This window comes from Orcinus orca, chromosome 20, assembly GCF_937001465.1.
Source record: "Orcinus orca chromosome 20, mOrcOrc1.1, whole genome shotgun sequence".
Classification (NCBI taxonomy): Eukaryota; Metazoa; Chordata; class Mammalia; order Artiodactyla; family Delphinidae; genus Orcinus; species Orcinus orca.
The window spans coordinates 53,709,299-53,736,800 of NC_064578.1; the positions used below are offsets into that span (position 1 = coordinate 53,709,299).

Here is a 27,502-nt window from a genome sequence, read left to right on the forward strand (position 1 = left end):
ATCTTTTTCTAACCTTTTATTCTCTAGCTTTCCATATCATTATGTTTCATACATGTCACCTAGAGTAGCATGTTTTTGGGTTTTGTGTAATTAACTAAATTCCTTGTTCTATTTATACTGAATATAATTCTTAGTATGTTTTGTTTTAAAATAGTCATCTAAGTGTACTGTATTTGCCCCACTAGTTCTCTATTCCTTCTTCTCTTTTTTTGCCTTGTTTTGAATGAATTTCTTCTCATTTTGTTTCCCCCTTCCATTAGGTTGGAAATTATGTACTTTGAGACAATTGTCAGTTTTCACCATGACACTAGAAATTACATACAGCATGGAAGCTTTCTTTGTCAAATGTTTACGTTGATTAGCACTTTTACACTCTTCTCTGACAGGGGTCTTAAGCATCTCAACTTTATTTACCAGTTTCCAATTTATTTACAATATTGTGTACTTTTAAAAAATGTATCTTAAACCGCCTAAGGTGTTATCATCATTGCTTAATAAGAGAATGCTTTTGGTTTGCCCAGTACATTGGTTTTCAAACTGAAGTGTGTGTACTCACAGGGTGTATAAAAACGCTTGAGGAGGTTCCTGAGCGCACACGGTTTAAAGGAAAGCAGTGCCCAGCGCCTCTCCTCCCATACGCTCCCTTTTGTATAATTGAGCTGCCTGAGAGTCTCCTGCTCCTGAGGCCTGCTGCGGGGATGGATCTCGTTTCCCTCATTCCCTCTGACAGTCACCCCACTTCAACTTCACGGAATAAAGGAATACCCCCACCACAGTCAGAATCTTAGCCTTTTTGGCCAGAGGAATAAAGTCATCTGGGGTAAAAATGGGACACTCGGCCGTGCTGTGGGCATTGGGCTAAGGTGAGCGCCCAGGAGCAGCGTTAGCATCTGGGCCCAGAGGAAATGTACCCTCAGCTTGAATTTTCTCCTCAACCCACAGGTCCTGACTCCCCAGGAGCAAAAGAATCAGTAGAAGGAGGAAGAAGTTACAGGATTTGGTATCAGCATTACTGGGGACATGCTTGATTGAAGACAGGACAGAATTTAGAGCAGATCCAGAAGACACAGCGACAGAGCCTCCTTACTGCCAGCTGTTTTCAGAAAACAGAAGAAAATGATCCAGGCCCAGGTGACTTTTGGTTTGTTTTATTCTTTCCTTTGTTCCCGAATGGGTTTGTTAGTTGTCTGAGTCATTCTAGGTAATTATTGCATGTAAGGGTGTCTTGGGGACCCTGGGTGTCTTTGTAGCCTGCTTCTGAAGTGAGGGTGATCCAGGGGACCCCAGAAATTGCAGCCGGTGTCTGAAGGGAGAGCAGTTCTATGGGGACTGTTTTCTCAGGCTTTGCAGTATGTCTGACTCTTGATTTCCATGTTCGAATCCGAATTCTTTCTTTTTAATTAATTGATTTATTTATTTATGTATTTATTTTTGGCTGCGTTGGGTCTTCGTTGCTGCACGCGGGCTTCTCATTGCGGTGGCTTCTCTGTTGCGGAGCACGGGCTCTAGGTGCACGGGCTGCAGTAGTTGTGGCATGCGGGCTCAGTAGTTGTGGCTAGCGGGCTCTAGAGTGCAGGCTCAGTAGTTGTGGCACACAGGCTTAGCTGCTCCGCAGCATGTGGGATCTTCCCGGACCAGGGCTCGAACCTGTGTTCCCTGCATTGACAGGCAGATTCTTAACCACTGTGCCACCAGGGAAGTCCCCAAATCTGAATTCTTAATCTACAGTTTTCTTTTCTTTTGTTTCTTTTTTTTCCCCACACCACATGGCTTGCAGATCTTAGTTCCCTGACCAGGGTTGGAACTGGTACCCCCTGCAGTGGAAGTGTGGAGTCCTAACTACTGGACTGCCAGGGAATTCCTGGCAGTTTATTTCCTGGCAAAATCAATATATTGCATTTATTTTTGTTCATTACACAACTGACTTAATATATTTAAATGCTGAAATCATAACAAAGTACACATATCAAAAAATAAGTTTCTTCTTCATACACTTTAAACATGCTTATTAAACATTTAGTTTCTTATAATTCTGGCTTCTTGAGTCGCTTCCCAGAAGATTCTGATTGACTGGCTCTAAAGACACAGTCATCCTGATTCCACTGGCATATATGTTTGTCCCATACATATATATACATACATATATATGTATGAATATGGTGTTTTCTAGGTTAACAAGAAGATTTAACTTCTACATATTATAGAAACGTCTATGAGGAACTTCACTGGTGGTCCAGGGGTTAAGACTCTGTGCTTCTACTGTAGGGAGCACAGGTTCGATCCCTGGTTGGGGAAATAAGATCCCGCAAGCCACGCGACGCGGCCAAAAAAAAAACCCAGAAATGCCTAATGATAAATGGATGGATGACTGACTACACAATTACAGTTAGTTGAATCCTAGTATTTTATTAGGCTTTTGCTTCTTCCATGTGTCTAGATATACAGATCTAGCCTATAAAGTGGAAATGAGAAGACAAACTTTAACATTTCTTCCATATCATCAAAAAGAGATCAGTTCATTAAACACCACTGTTATTACAGGAAACCCTGACATTTGAGGATGTGGCAGTGGACTTCACGTGGGAGGAGTGGCAGCTCCTAGCCCCTCCTCAGAAGGACCTGTATCGGGATGTGATGCTGGAGAACTATAGCAACCTGCTCTCCGTGGGTGAGGACGGCTCCCCTGGGTCCCTGAGAGGGTCCCCAGTCAGTGGGGTTTCCTTTCTCAGCTCCTGAAAATTTTGGATTGTCTGTGATTCTCTGAAGCAGTAGATTCTCGGTCCTGTCTCTGGCCCAAGAGAAGTGGGTATATTCTTTCTCTTGAGAGAAACGCCTTTATTTTGTAGCTGTGTATAATGCTGTGATTTATATTAAGAAATATATATATTTGGTCTTCATCCCCAATTCTGGCACAGAGCTCCTAAAATCCATGGAATTTCCTAAGTTATAAGAGGGTAAAGGAGAAATGGGTGTCTTTTGTTATTAATATAAGGGACCCTTACCACGGCATGTGAGTTTATGTTAATGAGGTGATTTTGGGAAAGCCACTCGATAACCTAAGATTGTGGGCTGGTCGCTGAGCTCACCACCCATGATTTAGAGGGTTGCAACTTTCAGTCCCGCCTCCACCCCACCTCTGGGGAGAACAAAGTGGCTGGAGATTAAATCATCATCACCAAAGCCCGATGTTTTTTGTTTTTTTGACAATTAGAACATAGTTTAATAAGTCCTTGGTCAGAGGAGTTTGATTCTTCTCTGCATACCTGTATATGCATACTGCAAACAAAATGCTTTAAAAATGATTAACACAATGACCACAGCTTGTACCATGTTAACTACAATAATGAATAATTTCCACATCTGCTATAACATATAAAGAGTTTCTACTAAACAATTGGTCATTTATAATTTAAAAATCAGCAGCAACTGTGAGGGTCTCTTGTCACACCCATCTTCCCTGTGCATTTACCATTTTCCAGCTCTCTCCCCCATTAAGTCAGTGGTTCTCAACTGGGGCCAGTTTGGTTCCCAGGGGACATTTGACAATGTCTGGAAATATTTCAAAGCCTCATGATTTAATCCGTCATGGCTATATAGTGAAGCCTCCATGAAACCCCACAGGGACAGGCTCGGAGAACTTTCAGATTGGTGGCCACTTGGCGATGCCAGGGGAGGGGTGCCCCCAAAGAGAGCATGGAAGCTCTGTGGCCTTTCCCACATGGCTTGTACTGTATTCTCTTCCATCTGGCTGTTCCTGAGTTGTATCCTTTTATTTTTTTATTGATTTATTTTTAAGTTTTTAATTTTTATTTTTTTTTATTGTAGTAGAATTGCTTTACAATGTTGTGTTAGTTTCTGCTGTACAATGAAGTGAATCAGCACTGTGTATACCTATATCCCCTCCCGCTTGGACCTCCCCCACTCTCCCACCACATATAGGTCATCACAGAGCACCGAGCTGAGCTCCCTGTGTATCCTTTTATAATAAACTGGTGACCTAGTAAGCAAACTGTTCTTGATTTCTGTCTGCTGCTCTAGTGAATTAATCGAACCTGAGAAAGGGAGTCATGGGAACTTCTGATCTATTCATGGTTGATCAGAAGCCCAGGAAACAGCCTGAATTTACAGTTGGTGTCAGAAATGCAGGAGCGGAGCCGAAGTCTTATGGGAGTGTACCCCTAACCTGTATTATCTGACCCTATCACCAGGTAGATCGTGTCAGAATTGAATTAAATCGGAGGACACCCCATCAGTGTCAGTTGGTGTTGCAGAATTCCTTGATGTGTGGAAAACCCACATATCTGGTGTCAGAAGTGAAGTAGAAGGATTGACAGGAGAGGAGACTCACAGAAGGGTGTGTTTTTCCTTCAAAATGTGAAAACCGTATTGTCCTCAGAGGTAGGATTCTGTGGTTTTCATGGACCCCATGCGCCATTCACTGCGTCTAAATCTTGTACCATTTTCCATGAATAGGTTTTCAAGCCAGCAAACCAAATGTACTGTCCAAGTTGGGTCAAGGAGAACCATGGACGATGGAAGATGAAATCCACTGTCAAACCCGTTCAGGTGAGTGAGAGACCAGCAAGGTGACAGGCCATGGAAATCCCGGTGCCAGACCTCTTTTTCTTTGTAGGAGTTTAGAGAAAAATGTATCCCATCTTAGGGAAGAGTCTATCTTTTCTGGGATTTGTTTCTTCTTTATTTTACCCCCATCTTGTTTTTTGTTTGCATAGTTTTCTTTTTCCTAGGGTTCTCATATCTTTTTTTAAAAAATAAATTTATTTATTTTTTGGCTGCACTGGATCTTCGTTGCTGCATGCAGGGTTTCTCTAGTTGCGGCAAGTGGGAGCTACGGTTCGTTGCTTCATGCAGGGTTTCTCTAGTTGCGGCGAGTGGGGGTTACTCTTCGTTGCAGTGCATGTATTTCTCATTTCAGTGACTTCTCTTGTTGCGGAGCACGGGCTCTAGGCACGTGGGCTTCAGTAGTTGTGGCACACAGACTCAGTAGTTGTGGTTCGCGGGCTCTAGAGCACAGGCTCAGTAGTTGTGGCGCATGGTCTTAGTTGCTCTGTGGCATGCGGGATCTTCTCGGACTGGGGCTCGAACCCGTATTCCCTGCATTGGCAGGCGGATCCTTAACCAATGCACCACCAGGGAAGTCCCCGGATTCTCATATCTTTTCCTTCTTCTTCATACACTTCCACCTCCTTTTCTATGAAATTCCACCTTCCAAGGCCTCTCTCCAAAGAGAAAACTTTTGAATTCCTCAATGTCTTCTGGTTACTGCGCCTTTCTGCCCCACTGGTAATGTTGATTTCCTTCCTCACATCCACCCCATCTTGGATGCCGAGCCCCAAAGCAAACTGGTCTTCACTGTGCCTTGTCCCCGCTCTGAGGTTTTCCAAGGGTTTTGTTTTCCATTTTACTCAATGATCTCCTAACCTTCCAAGTTTTCTTCCTTCTAACAAGCTAATAAACTCCTTCGGTTCCCTGGAGAAGACTCCCAAATTGATCTCTCCCCCATGTTCTCCACCACAGATTTGGCTTCTATATAATTTACTCATCTCAATGGCAGCTCTCCTGAGTTTCCAGTAGCTGCAAGGACCTAAGATAATCTTCCCTCCCAGGAAACCCTAGAGGTTTAGGTTCTCCCTTATTCCTGTGCATCCTCCATCCTGGCCATTCAGGTATTACCTCACATGTTCCCCCCCAGCAGAGCTCTCTTCTGTTAAGGGGTCTGCTGTTCATGATGAATTTTTTTTTTTTTTTTTTTTTGTGGTACGCGGGCCTCTCACTGTTGTGGCCTCTCCCGTTGCGGAGCACAGGCTCCGGACGCGCAGGCTCAGCGGCCATGGCTCACGGGCCCAGCTGCTCCGCGGCATGTGGGATCCTCCCGGACCGGGGCATGAACCTGTGTCCCCTGCATCGGCAGGTGGACTGTCAACCACTGCGCCACCAGGGAAGCCCCATGATGAATTTTTAACTAGAAATGTTATTGTAACATCCTGTGTTCTCAGTTCCAACCTCAACACAATCATAACTCTTGCCTACTTTGAATTATTAATTCCTTTGTGTATTTACTGATTTTGAACTTTCTTCTCGTTGATTGTTGACATTACTATTGTCTTCATTTCCCTAAAATTTTCATTTTTCTTCCCACTGGATCCTGATGACATTTAGTCTCCACTAACCACATTTTCTGGCAGTTAAAATTCTTCTTTCCATGATCTCCATGATATGATATCATCTTGCTCAGAAAGAGATAGATTTCCATCTTCTTTCCTAAATTCTCCCCAATGTGTTCCATACATGTAATTGCTTCTTTGATTCATTCCTCTATTTTTCAAAATCTTTTTTCTTTTCTTTCTTTCATTCCTCTGTATTTTCTGATAGCCTAGTGCATGCTGGAAGGTAAGAACAGTGGAAAAAAATATACAAATGATCACGAGTTTTTAGTCTATGAGAAAGGAGTTAAGGAATTGATAACAATAAACAAATAATATACCTAGGGGGTGAAAAGTGCTGTGATAAAACTTTAGTCAGCATTATGGAAGAGTAGATGCTGGGGCTCCTCTTTTAGGCAGGGAACACCTCTCAGGTAAGGTGCCTCTGAGCCAAAAAATGCGGGAAGTTAGTAGGCTGCTGGGTTAGGAGTTTTCCAAGTAGAGCGGCTAGCAAACTTAAAAAGCCACGCCACGAATGAGTTTAAGACACATTAAGGAGCCCATGTGGACAGAGCAGAGTGTGCTTTCAGGAACGTGATGGGAATAAGCCGAAAAGGCAGTAGCAGTGGGGACTGGCAGGGGCGGGGGGTGGTGGATAAGGTTGGTCATGTACTCAATTTCAAGGAATCGAGATTTTATTCCTAATAAGATGAGAAAACACGAGGAGTTCTTGAGTACTGGAATGACATGAAATAATTTACATTTTTCAAGGAATCCCTTTGGCTTCTGTGTAGAAAGCAGACCATAGCGGGCAGGGGGCAAGCAGGAAAGTCTTGTAGGAGGCTATTGCAAAAAACATGGTGACAGGGAGAATGGTTGACTGCAGCATGGGTGGAGGGGTGAGTGTTGGTTGGATTCTGGATATGCTGCTTATAGAGGGCAAATGAGAGTTGACATTTAAATAAATATGGGCTGAGCGGAAGAAACGGATGAAGGTTGATGTTAAGGTTCTGGGGTCAAAATTACTTTCAGGGATGTAAAGCAGCATGACTACATCATGAGTGCTTGGACTTGGCCCTGTGCTTTAGGAATAAGAAGTCTTGATCTTTTTTTAATTGAAGTATGGTTGATTTGTATTAATTTCTTTTTTTATTAATTTATTTAATTTTTTAATTTTAATTTTTATTTTTGGCTGTGTTGGGTTTTGGTTGCTGTACGCGGGCTTTCTCTATTGCAGCAAGCAGGGGCTACTCTTCATTGCAGTGCACAGGCTTCTCATTGCAGTGGCTTCTCTTGTTGAGGAGCTCGGGCTCTAGGCACGCAGGCTTCAGTAGTTGTGCCTCGCGGGCTCTAGAGCGCAGGCTCAGTAGTTGTGGCTTACAGGCTTAGTTGCTCCGCGGCATGTGGGGGTCTTCCCGGACCAGGGCTCGAACCCGTGTCCCCTGCATTGGCAGGCGGATTCTTAACCACTGCGCCATCAGGGAAGTCCCTATCACAGGATATTGAATATAGTTCCCTGTGCTGTACGGTAGGACCTTGTGGTTTATCCATTCTATATGTAATAGTTTGCATCTGCTAATCCCAGACTCCCAATCCATCCCTCCCTAAAATCTTGTTTGTTAAGGTGAGTTGAGCAGGTCGATGAGGGATGCAAGCAGTAGTCTCCCTGGGTGAGGAGTGTTCCAGAATAAACCTGGAAATCAAAGGCTTGAAGCAAGAGCATGTCTGAAGAACTTTCGGAAGCCTGTCTGGATGGAACATAGAGAGCATGACTGGAGACATGGGGTCAGTGGGGTAGAGGCTGGGGGCTGGGGAGCAGGTCACGTAAGGGCCTTGATTTTTTAACAAATTAATTTATTTTTATTGGAGTAGAGTTGATTTACAATGTGGTGTTAGTTTCAGGGGTACAGCAAAGCAATTCAGCTATCTGTCGATCCATCTATATTCTTTTTCAGATTCTTTTCCTTTATAGGTTATTACAAAATATTGACTGTCGTTCCCTGTGCTGTACAGTAGGTCCTTGTTGTTTATCTATTTTATATGTCATAGTGTGTATATGTTACTCCCAAATTCCTAATTTATCCCTTCCCCCCACCTTTCCCCTTTGGTAACCATAGTTTGTCGTCTATGTCAAGACCTTGATTTTATTCATAATGAGATGAGAAAAGATTAGGGAGTTTTGAGTAGAGGAGGCTTGATGTGATATAATTGGTGCTAAAAGGTTCCGTTTGGCTAATGTGTAGAAAATAGGCACTGGCAGGGGAGGGACAAGAAAGCCAGGGAGGAGGCTACAGCTGTGGTGTGAGGGAGAGTGATTGGCTTCGTGAGGGTGGAAGGAGTGGGTGCCTGTCCCATTCTGGGTGTATCTTAAAGGAGGTCAGGCAGGATTGATCATTGTGCTGGATATTGTGTGTGAGCGAGAGAAACAAATGCTGAGGAGTTTTGTCGTGGTGAAGGAGAAGAGTGGAGTTGGCAGTGACTGTGCCGGAGGTGGAGGAGACCTAGCCTGGGAAACCAGTTCTGTTTTGGAGATTGTAAGCTAGATGTGCTTGGAGTTCTGTGCTATGTCATTTTCTTCATTCCCCTCATGGAGACCACAACAATGGATCCATGGGGAGGCCTGTCTCCCTCCAAAATGAGCCCTGGTTTCCTCCACCTCTCTCCCTCTCCATTGCTCCTTCCCACCAGGTTTTCCAACCTGCAGCTGTTTTCCTTGTGTCTATCTCTGCCCTGTAAAGTGGTTTTACCCACCTATAGTATGGGCTCCGTGAACACGAGGAGTACGTTTGCGAATCCCCAACACTAGCACCATTCCTGGTACACAGAGGTGATCAGTAAGGATCTGTGGAATGAATGAGTCCATCCCTCCCCAGTTTGGATGAGGTGGCCCTGCAACCTGTGGTCTCCTGCTCACAGGAAATTGCTCGTATTTTACGGTCTCTCCATGTTTTGCAAGGCTAGTATTTAGAAAGTATTCAAATCTATATTTATTCATTTTGAATTGTCCAACCCTGTGTTTTACACAAACTATGTTTACCTTTTGGTTGGTTTGTATTGTTTCTTCCAATGTGCAGGGAACATTAAACATGGAATTTTATTTACACTTATATAATAGGAACATCACTAAAACGACTCCTTGCATCAAGGTTTTTTTTTTTTTTTAATTAATTAATTAATTTTTGGCTGTGTTGGGTCTTCGTTGCTGTGTGTGGGCTTTCTCTAGTTGCGGCTAGCGGGGGCTACTCTTCATTGCAGTGTGAGGGCTTCTTATATTTGTTTTTTGTTCATTTACAGTGTCTTCTCTTGCTGCGGAGCATGGGCTATAGGTGCACAGCCTTCAGCAGTTGTGGCCCGTGGGCTCAGTAGTTGTGGCTCGCAGGTTCCAGAGTGCAGGCTTGGTAGTTGTGGCGCATGGGCTTAGCTGCTCCGCGGCATATGGGATCTTCCTGGACCAGGAATTGAACCTGTGTCCCCTGCGTTGGCAGGAGGATTCTTAACCACTGCACCACCAGGGAAGCCCTGCATCAAGGTATTTTTAAGAAATTCATTGTTCTTCTCTTTCCTAGAAATCTGGAAAGTTGATAATCACCTGCTGGATCACTTACAAAATGAGAGCATGGAGAAGAGACTAGAACAATGGCATGAACAGAACCCACTGGAATATTTTGTTCATCAGAGCAGAACTCATTTTCTGTTCAGGCAAAATCATGATGTGTTTGACTTACATGGAAAAAGTATGAAATCAGATTTAACTTTACTTCCCCAGAGCAGGAGCTATGAAATAAAGATCCCTGCTGAGTTTACTGGCGATGGGAAATCCTATCTCCATGCTGACAATGAACAATTTCATACTGAAATTAAATCTCCCGAAAGCCAAAAACCCATCAGCTCTAAGACCCAATTCAGCAAGCATCAGAAAACCCCAAAAATAGAGAAGCCTCATGTATGTGGTGAATGTGGGAAAGCTTTCATCAAAAAGTCTTGGCTCACTGATCACCAGATAATTCATACAGGAGAGAAGCCCCATCGATGTAACATGTGTGGGAAAGCATTCTCTAGAAAGTTCATGCTCACTGAACATCAGAGAACACATACAGGAGAGAAACCTTATGAATGCACTGAATGTGGCAAAGCCTTCCTCAAGAAATCACGGCTCAATATACATCAGAAAACCCATACCGGAGAGAAACCATATATATGCAGTGACTGTGGGAAAGGCTTCATCCAGAAGGGAAATCTCATTGTACATCAGCGAATTCACACAGGCGAGAAACCTTACATATGCAATGAATGTGGAAAAGGCTTCATCCAGAAGACTTGCCTCATTGCACATCAGAGATTTCACACAGGAAAGACTCCTTTTGTGTGCAATGAATGTGGAAAATCCTGTTCCCAGAAGTCGGGTCTCATTAAACATCAAAGAATTCACACAGGAGAGAAACCCTTTGAATGCAGTGAATGTGGGAAAGCCTTCACTACAAAGCAAAAGCTCATTGTTCATCAAAGAACTCATACAGGAGAGAGACCCTATATCTGCAATGAGTGTGGGAAAGCTTTTGCCTACATGTCTTGCCTTGTTAAACATAAGATAATACACACAAGAGAGAAACGTGGAGATTCAGCCAAGGTGGAAAATCATCCCTCAGAGAGTCACAGCTCCTCACAGACTAGTGATGTTATGCAGGAGAAAACCCCTGTAAATTCAGTGACTATGCAGGTGCCTTCAGTGGCCCCTCAGACATCAGTAAACATAAGTGAACTCCTAGCAAATAGGAATGTAGTCATAGTGGGACAACCTGTGGCCAGATGTGCACCCACAGGAGATAACAGAGGTTTTGCACAGGAGAGAACCCTTATGAATGCATTGAATGTAGTTGTGCCTTCAGTGGTCAATTACATCTTATTTTATGTCACAGAAAACCAGTAGAAAAAAACCTCAGAGACATACTATATGAAAAAGATATAAATTATTGAGCAAAAAATTTTAGCTTATATGGTGGCTGAAAAAGTATGTACTGAGAGAAATTGTATAAATGCTGAGACTGGGAACGCATGATGTACTCATCCAATTAGATACATGCATTGATACAGAGACATAATCTGATGTTAACCCAAACACATACACATCAATTGCTCTGTTGTGTCAGTCGAATGAATGAAAGAAGGCTGAGTTCAACTAAGTGGAGAAAATAGTTGAAGTTTTTAAACATATAACTTGTATGTGGAAGGTTGCTATGAAAAAAAAAAACACAACAGGGCTAATATTGGATTGGTGGGATACTGGGTGTGTATATATCAATTCAGTTTCTGGAAGGCCAAGGTGAAGCATTAATTGAAAACTGGGATGTCTATCTTAAACTCTGAGAAATTTACATTGTGCAAATAGATTGAGCCAGTTTGATTGAGTCTCAGATCGAGTCATTTTGTTCATTTACTGAGTATTTGTTGAACACTTCCTTTTTACTGGGTCCTGTTCTAGGAGCTGAGGATACAGTGGTGACCAAACCCGAAAAAGCCCATGGTCTCCTGGAGAGAGCTTTGAGGTAACTGGATTATCTTTAAGTGGTACCTTTACACACCAGGTAATCTAGAAAGAGGATGTAAATAGGTACACAAGGTGAAATAGACATTTTCTTAGTCCCTTCTGGTTACTATAAGAGAATACCATAGCCTGGGTAGCTTATAAAAACAGAAATTTATTTCTCACAGTTCTGGAAGCTACAAAGTCCCAGATTAAGGTGCCAGCAGATTCGGTATCTAATGAGGGTTCCTGGTTCATAGAAGACAGTCATCCCACTGTATCCTCACATAGGGGAAAGGGCAAAGGAGCTGTCTGGGATGTCTTTTATAAAGGCACTAATCCAGTCATGAGGGCTCCACCCTCTTGAACCAGTCACCTCTCAAAGGCCCCACTTCTTAATACCATCATATTTTGGGTTTTGTTTTTAATATTTTAATTTTATTGGAGTATAGTTGATTTACAATGCTGTGTTAGTTTCAGGTGTACAGCAAAGTGATTCAGTTATACATATACATATATTCATTCTTTTTTAGATTCTTTTCTTCTATAAGTTGTCACAGAATATTGAGTAGAGTTCCCTGTGCTATACAATAGGTCCTTGTTGGTTATCTATCTTATTTATAGTAGTGTGTGTATGTTCATCCCAAGCTCCTGATTTATCCCTCCCACCCCCCCCCACATTTCCCCTTTGAATACCATCATATTTTGGATTAGGCCTCCAAATATGAATTTTGGGAGGCATAAACATTCAGTCCTTAGCAGATATGGAGTATTGGTTCAAGGGGTTATGATAATTTCTTGTTTAAGTTGTATATTATTTTGAGGGACGGGCAAGGGCTACTCTTTTTTTTTTTTTTTTTTTTTTTGCGGTACGCGGGCCTCTCACTGTTGTGGCCTCTCCCACTGCGGAGCACAGGCTCCGGATGTGCAGGCGCAGTGGCCATGGCCCACGGGCCCAGCCGCTCCGCGGCATGTGGGATCCTCCTGGACCGGGGCACGAACCCGCGTCCCCTGCATCGGCAGGCGGACTCCCAACCACTGTGCCACCAGGGAAGCCCAAGGGCTACTCTTAACGGACTTTAAGCACTTCAGGATACAAGTTATTTTTTTAATGCCCAAGTCTTATCCCCCCAGTAGATTAAAAATCCCTTGATTTTGCTATTTAAATGTTAAAGTTTTAACAACAGTCTGTTCCTCAGTTGCACTAAACCACATTTCAGGTGGTCACAATGTGACTAGTGGGTACCACATTGGACAGCACAGACAATGAGCAAAACTTTGTAGCTGACTATGTGGCCGAAAAGTATATACTGAGAAATCTGTCATCATTTCCATCATCCTAGAAAGTTATACTGGAGAGCCCTGGTTTACATGATTTTATATTTCCCAGCACAGAAAAATAAAAACCAATTATCTATTGATTTGGAAAGCGAATGAATGAGCTAGTGGACTAATCAGAGTGTTCTGTCATTGAAGGGAATGAGCCATTGGAAGGCAGTCCTAAAGAACACAGCTGTCTTCCCCAAATTGTATGTGATTAGAGACCCAATAACAATATAAACTGGGCAAAGCAAAAAAGGAAAAAGGATCCTCAGAATACAAAGGATAGGAATCTTAGTCTCTAAGAATGGAGGAGAAAATAGGAGATGGGAGGTGACATTCTTTTTTTTTTTTGTTCCGGACGCGCAGGCTCAGCGGCCATGGCTCACGGGCCTAGCCGCTCCGCGCCATGTGGGATCTTCCCGGACCGGGCAAGAACCCGCGTCCCCTGCATCGGCAAGCGGACTCTCAACCAGTGCGCCACCAGGGAAGCCCGGGAGGTGACATTCTTAAAGGATGTTGTGGAGAAGAACCTTTGTCCACAGGACTATCACTCTTGAGAGCTGCCACCATTAAAAAAATTCCAGCTGCACTGTTACCTGCTGAATTGAGATGTGTTTTCATTATTCTTTCTCCCTCTTCTGGGAGTGGGGCTGTTGGCCTCTCACTAGCCAGAGTACTTTTCCTTAATCTCCTAACTATCCTGTAGTTATCCTAACTATTCTAGTTATAAATAGTTGGGTCTTGTTAATAGGAAAGGAAATGGAAATTTGCCATGTTGTGGCCGGCTCAGAATTCAATCTGAAACGCTGGATTATTGGGTAATTCCCTCCTTCAGATGTATTTTAAAGCACCAACACTGTGTGAGATGCTGTATTCCACACTGAAGATACATCAATGAACAACAGAGGCAAGGGAACAGCCTTTAAGGACCTTATAATATGAGGGAGAGAGTCAATGGATTATATGTCAGCAAGTGAGTAATGGTAATTTATAGTAATGTATTGGTAATAATGGGGGAGGCCCTCGCCCCAAGCTTTTCTCTATATAATTTGAGCCAAGACTGAAGTACTGAGGGGAGTCACCCATCATAATATTGGTAACCAGAGAACATTCCAGGACTGTTTCTAATGATTGTATATGACAGGCTTTCTGCCTCAGATTCTCTGAGAAACTTATTGCAAATTTCCCAGCCAAGTCCCCGACCTCCTAATAAGGCTGGAATCCAGGACTGCATTTTTAACTATGGCCTTATGCACACCTAATTTTGACGTTCTTTGCCCTAAATCTTGGATTACTGTCCTCATCACCACCCGCAGGTTGTGCTTTTCCCAGCGACTCGAGACCTTGAATGGCCTCACCGCTAGTGGCCTTTTCCTAAGTGCCCCCCGCCCCCGCCGCCCCCCCCGCCCCCCATCACAACTTAGATTAGCCCCAGCCGCTCTTTTCTCTCGTTACTAGCCAGCCCCGTACTGTACCAGCTTCTGGGAATCTTTTTCTGTTTTGTTTTTTTTTCCTTTTTTGCGGTACGTGGGCCTCTCACTGTTGTGGCCTCTCCTGTTGCGGAGCACAGGCTCTGGACGCGCAGGCTCAGCGGCCATGGCTCACGGGCCCAGCCGCTCCGCGGCATGTGGGATCTTCCCGGACCGGGGCACGAACCCGTGTCCCCTGCATCGGCAGGCGGACTCTCAACCACTGCGCCACCAGGGAAGCCCTTTTTCTGTTATTAAAAACAGCTTTCTACAAACTATTTTCCGGTCAGAAGCTTTCCGTGGCGTCCGTTTACCAGAGGTTATTATCTTTTCCCTTTCTACGAGTGCGTTCTCCGCTGCCATGCCAACAACTCATACTTGTCCGTTTGGAAACTTTTTTTTTTTTAATACAAAGTAGATAATACACGCCGCGGCCGTATTACTTGTCTGCCTAGCCTGCTGAAAGCAACTTAGCCTTGCATCTTTGCCTCGCGAAGACTGAGACTGAAAATTTACCTATTTTCTGCAAGAGTCGAAGTACCAGGAAATTAGATAATTTCACTGGCTTCTCACCTTCCCGGCCATCCCTGGCTCCTGGTACCCAAACCCGCCCCTTGGCTTTCTGTACGTCAGGTGTCCCAACATGGCCTCCCCCTGGGGCCGCGGAGAGCTGGGCGCGGACATATTGCCTCTCTAGGAAATCCCGGAAATCCGGTCGTGTCGTTTCCTCAAACACCGCATATCCACTTCGGCTGCCGTAGACGGAGCCGGACAGGTCTAGACGTCAAAGCAGTTCACAGAAGTACGACGTTTAGGCTCCTTGTAGGTTGGGGAAATCAGGTTAGTGTGTGGTTTTGTCCCTGGATTTTTTTTTTTTTTTTTTGTCACAGTGGTGCTTTTGTTTCGCCCAAGGGTGACGCGTGGACTTGGTGCAATCTGGACCCATGAGATTTTTGCCGGATGGCAGAGGGGGAGGGTAGAAGTGCGGAGGTGGATGTATTTAACGCGAACCAGGAGAGTACCTGCTTTGAGATACTTGAAGGGAACCGGACGCGGGTTTTGTCTATGGTTTATGTTGGGGAGTGTCCTGGGAGTCAGTACGATTAGATTCTGTAGAGATCATTGCTCTTGCAGCTGTCAGGGCTTGCGGTTCTGCAGATCACTCCGCTTGCAGGGCTTACGTGTGGCATTGACGATGATCGCAGTGTCGGGTTCAGGCTGGGGATTTAATTTGGGGCTCAGTGGTGTTGGGGCCTGGCTGGATGGTCATCATATGAGGGTGTCTGGCCCAGGTTTCAGATTAATAAGGAAGTGTGTAGTCAGTGTCTGTGGTACAGAGAGGCTGTGAGGGCTGAGGCTTTGGACGCCGAGGACCCCTGGCTGTAGTTTTTGGGTTGAGGTTCAGCTTCGGCTGCTGGGAGGGAAGACGGTACAGCCCAGGGCAGTAGTTCGAAACCATCTGGTTTTCAGCTTTTTTGTGTGTGGGTTTTTTCTTTTTTAATACATTTTATTGAAGTATAGTTGATTTACAATGTTGTGTTAATTTCTACTGTACAGCAAAGTGATTCAGTTATACATATATGTACATTCCTTTTCGTATTCTTTTCCATTATGATTTGTCACAGGATATTGAACATCCCTGTGCTATACAGTAGGGCCTTGTTGTTTATCCTGGGCTTTTAGCTTTTAATCAAGGAGTTGATTACAGACTGAGAGACTAAACCAGCAATTTCAATCTGTTTTGTATCGTCTCTGATGCTTTCGCACAGCAAAGGCAGAATATAGTCGTGACAGAGACATTTTGGCCTGCAAATTTGAAAATCTGTGTCTGTTCTCTTTGCAGAAAATGTTTGCCAACACCTGCACTCACCTTCTAATATTGATATATTGTAACGGCACCGTTACTTGCTTCCCTGACATACATGAACACTTTGTTCTTTGCTAACAGAATCTCCATTTTGTTTAATTATATATCCCTATGGCATGGTGACCTATATCCCAGTTTATTAGTAAGTCCCGGTTGGTCTTAGTCAGTCATGTGGTTCGAGTTCCCATTGCTAGTGATTGAATTAGTACTAAGAAATGAGCTTATGTATATGGGGCATTTCTAGCCAACTGTGTATGTAAAAATCTGCTTTGGGGTTTCTGGGGGAGCATTTTCTCTTTTAAATAAGTAATGCCTTGAATCTCTTTTTTCGTGTTGATAATGATACTGATGAAAATTTTCTGCCCTATTTTCTAATGTTACCTTATTCTTATTTCAATGCATTGGCTCAACTCTGCAATACAAAATTGAAAAGTGGGGTGGTAATGGACGTTTTTGTCTTGTTGCTTACTTATAAATTCACTTGCTATATTTTCTGAAGTCAACATGTTTTCAAGAGGGTAAATCTAGTATTTCAAATTTAATGACATGAAGGTATTCATAGTATTCTTTCAGGCAAAAAAAAATCTGTATTTTATCTGAGTCATAACTCCCATTAATTCCTTTTTCTTTTCTTTCTTTTTTTTTTTTTTTTTTGCCCACGTGTAGCATGTGGGATCTTAGTTCCCCGACCAGGGATCAAACCCGTGCCCCCTGCAGTGGAAGTGCAGAGTCTTAACCACTGGACCACCATGGAAGTCCCTCCCATTAATTCCTTCTGTCCTTTATTTGCACTTTCTGTTTTGACTCTAAATATTTATATATTATTGGTCTTTTCAAACAACAGGCTTTTAGTATTTTTGAGCTCTTCCATTTCTTTGTTAAATTAAAAGCTCTACAAATGAGTCAGTATAAAAGGAATATATACATATAGGGACTTCCCTGGCGGTCCAGTGGTCAAGACTCTACAAGTGAGTCAGTATAAAAGGAATATATACATATAGGGACTTTCCTGGCGGTCCAGAGGTTAAGACTCTGCGCTTCTACTGCAGGGGGCGAAGGTTCAATCCCTGGTTATGGAACTAAGATCTCACATGCCACACAGCATGGCCAAAAAAAAAAAAAAAAGAGGAATATATACATATATACAGACATAACCTACATCGAAAACAGAGCATTGCCAGCACCCCAGTGGTGTTCTGTGAACCTCTTCCCAATTATATTACATCCTCACACCCGAAGGTGAATACCATCTTCTCTATTAGCAAGCACTTTCAGGCTTTTCTTTATGGTGTTATAACATAATCATTCATTCCTCATCATTATGGTTTATTTAGTTTTGCGTATTTTCAACTGTTTCAATGTAATTATACATCATGCATTTTTAAAACCATTTTTAAAAACTGAGTGTAGGGCTTCCCTGGTGGCGCAGTGGTTGAGAGTCCGCCTGCCGATGCAGGGGACACGGGTTCGTGCCCCGGTCCGGGAAGAACCCACATGCCGCGGAGCGGCTGGGCCCGTGAGCCATGGCCGCTGAGCCTGCGCGTCCGGAGCCTGTGCTCCGCAACTGGAGAGGCCACAACAGTGAGAGGCCCGCGTACCGCAAAAAAAAAAAAAAAAAAAAAAGAGAAAAAAAACCCAAAACTGAAGTGTAGTTGATATACAGTGTGTGTTAGCTTCAGGTGTACAGCAAAGTGATTCAGTTATACAGAATCTTTTTCAGATTCTTTTCCATTATAGGTTATAAGACATTGAGTATAATTCCCTGTGCTATGCAGTAGGTCCTTATTGTTTGTCTCTTTTATACACAGTAGTGTGTACATGTTCATCCCAAACTGTTAATTTATCTACCCACCCCCCCATCCCCTCTGGTAACCATAAGTTTGTTTTCTATGTCTGTGAGTCTATTTCTGTTTTGTAAATAAGTTCTTTTATATCGGTTTTTTAGATTCCACATATAAGTGATATCATATGATAGTTGTCTTTTTCTGACTTACTTCACTTAATATAATCTCTAAGTCCATCCATGTTGCTGCAGATGGCGTTATTTCCTTCTTTTTATGGCTGAGTAATATTCCATTGTATGTATACATACCACATCTTCTTTATCCATTCATCTTTTTTTTTTTTTTTTTTTTTTTGCGGTACGCGGGCCTCTCACTGTTATGGCCTCTCCCGTTGCAGAGCACAGGCTCTGGACGCGCAGGCTCAGCGGCCATGGCTCACGGGCCTAGCCGCTCCACGGCATGTGGGATCTTCCCGGACTGGGGCACGAACCCGTGTCCCCTGCATCGGCAGGCGGACTCTCAACCACTGCGCCACCAGGGAAGCCCTCCATTCATCTATTGATGGACACTTGGGTTGCATCCACGTCTTGGCTATTGTAAATAGTGCTGCTATGAACATTGGGTGCATGTATCTTTTCAAATTAGAGTTTTCTCCACATCATGCATTTTTTATGTCAGGCTCAGTATTTCTGAGAATCATTCACGTTTTTGCACATAGGTGTACTTTTTCTTCCCCTCTGTAACAAGGGTCAGACAAATATATTATATAAATATCCACACAGTAAATATTTTAGGATTTGTAAGCCACAGTTCTCTCACATACACTTCTTTATTTTTGTTTTACAGTCCTTTAAAAACAAAAAAGTCATTCTTGGCTTGAAAGTTGTGCAAAGACTGTAGTTTTTCCACAGCATTCCATTGTTTGAATATTTGGTTTTTCCTAGTGTTTATTAAACTTGTGTTGTTTGCATTTTGGTTTATTATGAGTAATGGTGCTATGGAAATTACTGAGCGTGTCTGCTTGTTCAAATATGCCCATATTTTTGGAGGGATGTATTTCTTAGATGTATTCTCAGAGTGAAATTGCTTCTGGCTTGGTGAACATGTGGAGATGCAGGGAGAGTGACGCTCCTATAGGGGTCACTCCTTGCCCTTACACACATACCCTGCCCTAGGCATCTCTTCCATCTGGCTGTTCCTGAGTTACATCCTTTTATAATAAGTAAATATAATAACTAAAATGTCTCTCTGAGTTCCGTGAACCATTCTGGAAAATTTTTGGTTTTTGTTTTGTGTTTCGTTTTTTTTGTTTGTTTTTTAGGTCATGCTGCGCGACATGTGGGATCTTAGTTCCCCGACCAGGGATCAAATCCATGCCCCCTGCAGTGGAAGCACGGAATCCTAACCACTGGACCACCAGGGAATTCCCTGCTCTAGCAAATTAATCAACCCAAGGAGGGGGGTCATTGGAACCTGCCATCTGTGGCTGGTTGCTTAGAAGTACACGTGACAATCTGGACTTGTGTTTGCACATGAAGTAGGAGGTAGAAGCCAGTCTCATAGGACTGAGCCTTCAACCGGTGGGATATGATATTATCTCCAGGTACATAGCAACCGAATTGAGATGAACTGTAGGACACCCAGCCAGTGTTGTAGCATTGCTTGGTGGTGTTTTCAAAAAACACACATATTCAAATTGGTGTCAGAATCGTACCTTCTTCTGGATGAGTTTCTTGTTATTACATTTCCCTCTTCTGGTAGCACTGCAAATTATGTACTTTAAGAAAATTATTAGTGTTCATTACGACACTAGAGATTACACATCACATGTAATTATTCTTTGTCAAATTCTTACGTTAATTAGTACTTCTGCACTTTCCTCTGACAATACAGTAGTCTTAGAGCACCTCAACTTCATTTACCACCTTCTAATTTATGTACTGTTATTTTGTATTTTAGTTTTTTATGTATTTAAAACCTCCTAAGATATTACCATTATTGCTTACAAGACATTGCTTCTGGTTTGCCCAGTACATTGGTTTTTAAACTGAAGTGTGTGTACTCACAGGGTGTATAAAAACGCTTGAGGAGGTTCCTGAGCGCACACGGTTTAAAGGAAAGCAGTGCCCAGCGCCTCTCCTCCCATACGCTCCCTTTTGTATAATTGAGCTGCCTGAGAGTCTCCTGCTCCTGAGGGCTGCTGCGGGGATGGATCTCATTTCCCTCATCTCCTTTGACAGTCACCGCACCTCAACTTCATGGAATAAAGGAATACCCCCACCACAGTCAGAATCTTAGGCTTTTGGGGCAGAGGAATAAAGTCTTCTGGGGCAACAATCTTCTGGGGACACTCAGCAATGCTGTGGGCATTGGGCTAAGGTGAGCGCCCAGGAGCAGCGTTAGCATCTGGGTCTAGAGGAAATGTACCCTCAGCTTGAATTTTCTCCTCAACCCACAGGTCCTGACTCTCCAGGAGCAAAAGAATCAGTAGAAGGAGGAAGAAGTTACACAATTTGGTATCAGGATTTCTTGGGACACACTTGATTGAAGACAGAACAGAATTTAGAGCAGATCCAGAAGACACAGCGACAGAACCTCCCTGTTGCCAGCTGTTTTCAGAAAACAGAAGAAAATGATCAAGGCCCAGGTGACTCTTGTTCTGTTTTATTCTTTCCTTTGTTCCCTGATGGATTTGTAGAGGCCAGTAAAAAATCACTTCCATTATTCTGTAAAGTATAAATATGTGTATCTTTTGTCTGTCATTCATATATATATGTGTCAGACCTCTTTTTCTTTGTAGGAGTTTAGAGAAAAATATATCCCTTCTTAGGGAAGACTCTTTTCTTTTCTGGGATCTTTTTCTTCTTTATTTTACCCCCATCTTGATTTTTGTTTGCAGAGTTTTCTTTTCCCTTTCTTTTCATATATATATATATATATATGAGAATGTGGTGTTTCTAGCTTAACAAGAAGATTTAACTTCTACACATTATAGAAACTTCTAATTGGATAAATGGATGGGTGGCTGACTACACAATTAGAGAATATTTTATTAGACATTTGCTTCTTCAATGGTTTATTAAAATAAAAACCCTGCTAGATATCTCGATGCAGCCTATAAAGTGGAAATGAGCAGAAAAACTTTAATAACATTTCTTCCATATCATCAAAAGGACATCATTTCATTAAACACCACTGTTATTCCAGGAAACCCTGACATTTGACGATGTGGCCGTGGACTTCACGTGGGAGGAGTGGCAGTTCCTGGCCCCTCCTCAGAAGGACCTGTACCGGGACGTGATGCTGGAGAACTATAGCAACCTGCTGTCCGTGGGTGAGGACGGCTCCCCTGGGTGCCTTAGAGGGTCCCCAATCAGTGGCCTTTCCTTTCTCAGCTTCTGAAAGCTCTGGAGTGTCTGTGATGCTCTGAAGCAATAGATTCTTAGCCCCTTACCCGGATACGTGGGTATATTCTCCATTCTCCTGAGAGAAAAGCCTTTACCTTGTAGGTTGTAACATTGTTTTGTCCTCAAATGTAACACTCTGCTGTCTTCACAGATTCCAAGCCCAATTCAGTGGGTCTAAATCTGCTGTCATTTCCCACGGATAGGTTTTCAAGCCAGCAAACCAGACATACTCTCCAAGTTGGATCAAGGAGAACCATGGACGATGGAAGATGAAATCCACTGTCGAACCCATTCAGGTGAGTGAGAGACCAGCAAGGTGACAGGCGTGGAAATCACACTGTAGTTGGTCAGAGAAGAGTCACAGCTGTGAGGGGGTTGGACGCTGGGTGAGCAGTGCCTCCGTGCATCTCTCTCCCAATGTCAGACCTCTTTTTCTTTGTAGGAGTTTAGAGAAAAATATATCCCTTCTTAGGGAAGACTCTTGTCTTTTCCGGGATCTGTTTCTTCTTTATTTTACCCCCATCTTGATTTTTGTTTACATAGTTTTCTTTTCCCTGGATTCTCATATCTTTTCCTTCTTCTTCATACACTTCTACCTCGTTTTCTATGAAATTCCACCTTCCAAGGCCTCTCTCCAAAGAGAAAACTTTGAATTCCTCACTGTCTTCTGACTACTGCGCCTTTCTGCTCCACGAGTAATGTTGATTTCCTTTGTCACATCCACCCCATCTTGGATGCCGGGCCCCAAAGTAGACTGGTCTTCACTGTGCCTTATTCCCGCTCTGAGGTTCTCCAAAGATTTTCTTTTCCATTTTCTCCAATGACCTTTTAACCTTCAAAGTTTTCTTCATCGTAATAAGCTAAGCTCCTTAGGGTCACTGGAGAAGACTCCCAAATTCATCTCTCCCCAGTGTGCTCCACCACAGACTTGGCTTCTATATAACTTATCTTGATGGCAGCTCTCCTGAGTTCCCAGTAACTGCAAGGACCTAAGATCATCTTCCCTCCCAGGAAACCCTAGAAGTTTAGGTTTTGCCTTACTCCTGTGCATCCTCCATCCTGGCCATTCAGGCATTACCTCAAATGTCCCCCATCTGCAGAGCTCTTTTCTGTTAAGGGGTCTGCTGTTCATGATGAATTTTTAACCAGGAAAGTTATTTTAACATCCTACATTCTCAGTTCCAGCCTCAACCAGACCGTAACTCTTGGCTACTTTGAATTAATTCCTTTGTGTATTTACTGATTTTGAACTTTCTTCTTGTTCACTGTAGACCTTACCATTGTATTCACTTCCTGAAAGCTTTCATTTCTTTCCCCTCATCTTCTGATAACATTAAGTCCCAGGTAGGGACTTCCCTGGCAGCCCAATGGTTAAGACTCCACGCTTCCACTGCAGGGCGCGTGGGTTCAATCCCTGTTCGGGGAGCTAAGATCCCATGTGCCATGTGGCGCAGCCAAAAAAAAAAGTCCTAGGTAACCATGTTACCTGTCACATGACACAAAAATTCTTCTTTTAGTGATCACCATGACATATCATCTTGTTCACACAGAGATTTCCATCTTCTTTCCTAAACCTCCCAATCTGTTCCATACGTGTGATTGCTTCCTTGATTCATTCCTCTATGAATTATTTTTTTTGATAGTCTAGTGTAAGCTGGAAGGTAACAGTAGTTGAAAAAACAAATAGACCAAGAGCTTTCATTCTAAGAGGACGAGACATCAATTTAATCAAAATTTAAAATAAATAATATGTCTAGGGAGTGAAACGTGCCGTGATGGAATTAAGTTGCATAATGGATCTCTCTGAGGTGCGCATTGTAAGTTAAATGTGCTTGGAGTTCTCTACTGCGTCATTTTCTTTTCTTTTTTTTTTTTTTTCTTTTTTTTTTTTTTTTTGTCTTCTAGTTTTTTCTTTCTTTCTTTTTCTGCTGTGTCATATTCTTCATTCCCCTCATGCAGACCAGCACAATGGATCCTTGGGGAGGCCTGTCTTCCTCCAGAATGAGTCCTGGTTTCCTCCACCTCTCTTCCTCTCCATCGTTCCTTCCCGCCAGGTTTTCCAACCTGCAGCTGTTTTCCTTGTGTCTATCTCTGCCCTGTAAAGTGGTTTTACCCACCTACAGTATAGGCTCCTTGAACACGAGGAGTATGTTTGCGAATCCCCAACACTAGCACCATTCCTGGTACACAGAGGTGATCAGTAAGGATCTGTGGAATGAATGAGTCCATCCCTCCCCAGTTTGGATGAGGTGGCCCTGCAACCTGTGGTCTCCTGCTCACAGGAAATTGCTCGTATTTTACAGTATTTAGAAAGTAACCAAATCTGTATTTATTCATTATGACTGTTTTTTTCCAATGTATAAAGATCATTAAACATGGAGTTTTATTAACATTCATACCATAGGGTCATCACTAAAAAGACACCTCACATCAAAGTATTTTTAAAAATACCTTTATTCCAAATCTGAAAGATGGAGGAATTCATTCTTCTTCTCTTTCCTAGAAGTCTGGAAAGTTGATAATCACCTGCTGGAGCACTTACAAAATGAGAGCATGGAGAAGAGACTAGAACAATGGCATGAACAGAACCCACTGGAATATTCTGCTCATCGGAGCAGAACTCATTTTCTGTTCAGGCAAAATCATGGTATGTTTGACTTACATGGAAAAAGTATGAAATCAAATTTAACTTTACTTTCCGAGAGCAGGAGCTATGAAATAAAGAGCCCTGCTGAGTTTACTGGAGAAGTCAGATCCTGTCTCCATGCTGACAATGAACGGTTTCATACTGAAATTAAATTCCCCAAAAGCCAAAAACTCATCAGTACTAATTCCCAATTCATCAAGCATCAGAAGACTCAAAAAATAAAGAAATCTCATGTATGTGGTGAATGTGGGAAAGCTTTCATCAAAAAGTCTTGGCTCACTGATCACCAGAATCTTCATACAGGAGAGAAGCCCCATCGATGTAATCTATGTGGGAAAGCCTTCTTCAGAAAGTTCAAGCTCACTGAACATCAGAGAACGCATACAGGAGAGAAACCTTATGAATGCAATGAATGTGGCAAAGCCTTCCTCAAGAAATCAGGGCTCAGTGTCCATCAGAAAACCCATACTGGGGAGAAACCATTTATATGCAGTGAATGCGGAAAGGGCTTCATCCAGAAGGGAAATCTTATGGTGCATCAACGGATTCACACAGGCGAGAAACCTTATATATGCAATGAATGTGGAAAAGGCTTCAGCCAAAAGACGTGCCTCACAGCACACCAGAGATTTCACACAGGAACGACTCCCTTTGTGTGCGCGGAATGTGGAAAAACCCTTTCCCAGAAGACAGGTCTCATTAAACACCAAAGGACTCACACAGGAGAGAAACCCTTTGAATGCAGCGATTGTGGGAAAGGCTTTATCGAGAAGCCGCAGCTTGTTATCCATCAGAGAATCCATACAGGGGAGAAACCCTATAGATGTAGTGAATGTGGGAAATCATTCAGAGGGAAGTCAGTCCTCAATAAACATCAGAAAACTCACTCAGTCAAGGTGGAAAATCCTCCCTCAGAGGGTCACAGGTCCTCACAGAGTAGTGTTGTCCTCCAAGAGAAAAACCTGAATACAGTGACAATGCAAGTACCTTCTGTGGTCCCTCAGACATCAGTCAACATCAGTGGGCTCCTAGCAAACAGGAATGTAGTCATAGTGGGACAGCCTGTGGCCAGATGTACACCCGCAGGAGAAAGCAGAGGGTTGGCACAGGAGAGAACCCTTATGAATGCAGTGAATGTGGTTGTGCCTTCAGTGGTCAATTATATTTTATTTTATGTCACAGAAAACCAGTAGGGAAAAAATTAAGACATTCTCTGAGGAAAAGGGTTGAGTGAAAATTTCTAGTTCATATGGTGGCTGAAAAGTATACACTGAGAGAAACTGTATAAATGCTGAGACTGGGAGCACGTGACCTACTCATCCAATTACATATATGCCTTGATACAGAGGCATAATCTGATGTTAACCCAAACACACAAACGTCAGTTGCTCTGTTGTGTCAGTTAAATAAATGAAGGAAGCCTGTGTTCAACTAAGTGGAGGAAATAAGGAGGTGAATTTTTAAAACATATAATTTGTTTCTGGAAGGTTGCTATGGAGGAAAAATCACAAGAGGGCTAATATTGGATTGGTGGGATATGGGGCATGTATATATCAATTCAGTTTCCCCAGGCCAAGGTGAACAATGAATCTGAAACTGGGATGTCTTCCTTAAACTTTCAGAAGTTTATATTATGCAGATGGACTAATGAAACAACGGCCTTAGACTGAGTCAGTTTGGTCTTTCACAGAGTATTTGTCAAATACATCCTTGGTATACGGTTCTGTTCCAAAAGCTGAGGATGTTGTGGTGATCAGAATAGAGAAAGCTCATGGTTCCCTAGAGAGACCATTGAGGTAGTCGGATTATCTTTAAGTGGCATCTCTACACTCAAGCTAATTTAGTGAGAGGATGTAAGTATCCATAGTAAGTGAAATGGACCTGGAGTAACTGGCTCAAGGGAATATGACAATTTGTTGTTGAAGGAGCATATCATTTGGGAGTTGGGGAAGGAGTTAATAATGGTATTTAAGCACCATAGAACACAAATAAGTTTTTTCTTTATTTTATTATACTTATAGTTGATGTACAATGTTAATTTCTGCTGTACAGCAAAGTGACTCAGTTATATGTATGTATATATATTCTTTTTCATATTTTTTTCATTATGGTTTATCACAGAATAATGAGTATAGTCCCCTGTGCTATACAGTAGGATCTCGTTGTTTCAAGTAAGTTATTTTTTATTTTTGTTTATGTATTTATTTGGCCACATCACACGGCTTGTGGGATCTTAGTTCCCTAAACAGGGATTGAACCAGGGCCCTCAGCAGTGAAAGTGCGGAGTCCTAACCACTGGATCACCAGGGAATTCCCCAAATAAGTTTGTTTTTTTTTAATGCCTATTTGTTATCTCCACGAGGAAATTACAAATTCCTTAATTTTAGTGGCTTTCTTTAAATTTTAATGTTTAAAAAAATTGAAAACCAATAAGATGAAATATCAGTTCTTCAGTTACACTAGTCACATTTCAAGTGCTCGACAGTCATGTGACTCGTGGCAATAGAATTGGACAGCACAGACAGCAAAGTGGTGAGACAATGGGAAGATGCTCTACCGTCATTTCCATTGTACCAGAAAGTTATATTGGAGAGTGCTGGTTTCCATGATTTTCGGTTTCCCAGCACAGAGGGGGGAAAAATAATTCTTATCAGCTCCAGATTTGGAAAGTGAATGAATAAACTAATGGGCTAATCAAAATGTATTCTGTCACTCAAGGGACAGTTCTAAAGACCAAAATTGACACCCCAAACTGTTTGAGGTTAGAGAGACTTAACTGATTATAAAGGGACAAAGCAGAAAAGGAAAATGATTCCTAGAATAAATAGAACAAATGCAAAATGAGAGCCTTAGTCTTTAAGAATGGTGGAGTGTATAGGGAGTGGGAGGAGGTGAGATCTTGGAATGTCTTGGAAATGAATCCTGAGATTTGTCCACAGGCCTAACACCTGTGAAGAGTTGCCATTTAAAGATCCTGGCTCCTCTGTGACCTGCTGAATTGAGACAGGTGTCTTCTATCTCCCTCATTCCTTCCGGCTGTCCTCAAAGTGGGGTCTTTGCTTTCTCCTTTATCCAGAGTTCTTTCCCATGATCCCATGAGGATATAAGATCCCAATTACAAACAGTCCTACGCATAAAAGACATGGAAATTTGCCGTGCTGTGGCCCACTCAGAATTCAACCAAAATCCTGGGTCTGGGTAATTTACTCCTCCAGAAACGTTTTAAAGCACCATCACTGTGCAAATCACTGTTTTACACAGTGAGAAAACATCAGTGAGCAAAACAGGCAAAGGAACAGCCTTTATGATGGACCATATAA

The 27,502-nt window shown here is 42.7% G+C and overlaps 2 protein-coding genes across 4 annotated transcripts in view; one reads left to right on the forward strand and one right to left on the reverse strand.

Annotated features, from left to right (window-relative positions):
• The window catches only part of LOC117199139 (zinc finger protein 677-like), a 545,188-nt gene that overhangs the window by 170,143 nt on the left and 347,543 nt on the right, over window positions 1-27,502 (reverse strand). The gene's annotated exons all lie outside the window — the stretch shown is intronic.
• LOC101278636 (zinc finger protein 350-like) lies at window positions 992-25,617 on the forward strand. 3 transcript variants are annotated; one of them, XM_033417795.2, is made up of 7 exons: window positions 992-1,131; window positions 2,542-2,668; window positions 4,474-4,566; window positions 9,731-10,774; window positions 15,948-15,962; window positions 22,289-22,292; window positions 24,346-25,617. In XM_033417795.2, the coding sequence occupies exons 1-7, from the start codon at window positions 1,117-1,119 to the stop codon at window positions 25,373-25,375; spliced, it is 2,328 nt and encodes a 775-aa protein (XP_033273686.1). In that variant the 5' UTR covers window positions 992-1,116; the 3' UTR covers window positions 25,376-25,617. The 3 variants fall into 3 exon arrangements, with proteins under 3 accessions (XP_033273686.1, XP_049559431.1, XP_049559430.1); XM_049703474.1 differs by lacking the exons at window positions 992-1,131; window positions 2,542-2,668; window positions 4,474-4,566; ... (1 more) ...; window positions 15,948-15,962; window positions 22,289-22,292 and adding exons at window positions 19,009-19,731; window positions 20,369-20,775; window positions 21,336-21,462; window positions 21,739-21,831 and having other exon boundaries at window positions 24,042-25,617; XM_049703473.1 differs by lacking the exons at window positions 992-1,131; window positions 2,542-2,668; window positions 4,474-4,566; ... (1 more) ...; window positions 15,948-15,962; window positions 22,289-22,292 and adding exons at window positions 20,369-20,775; window positions 21,336-21,462; window positions 21,739-21,831 and having other exon boundaries at window positions 24,039-25,617.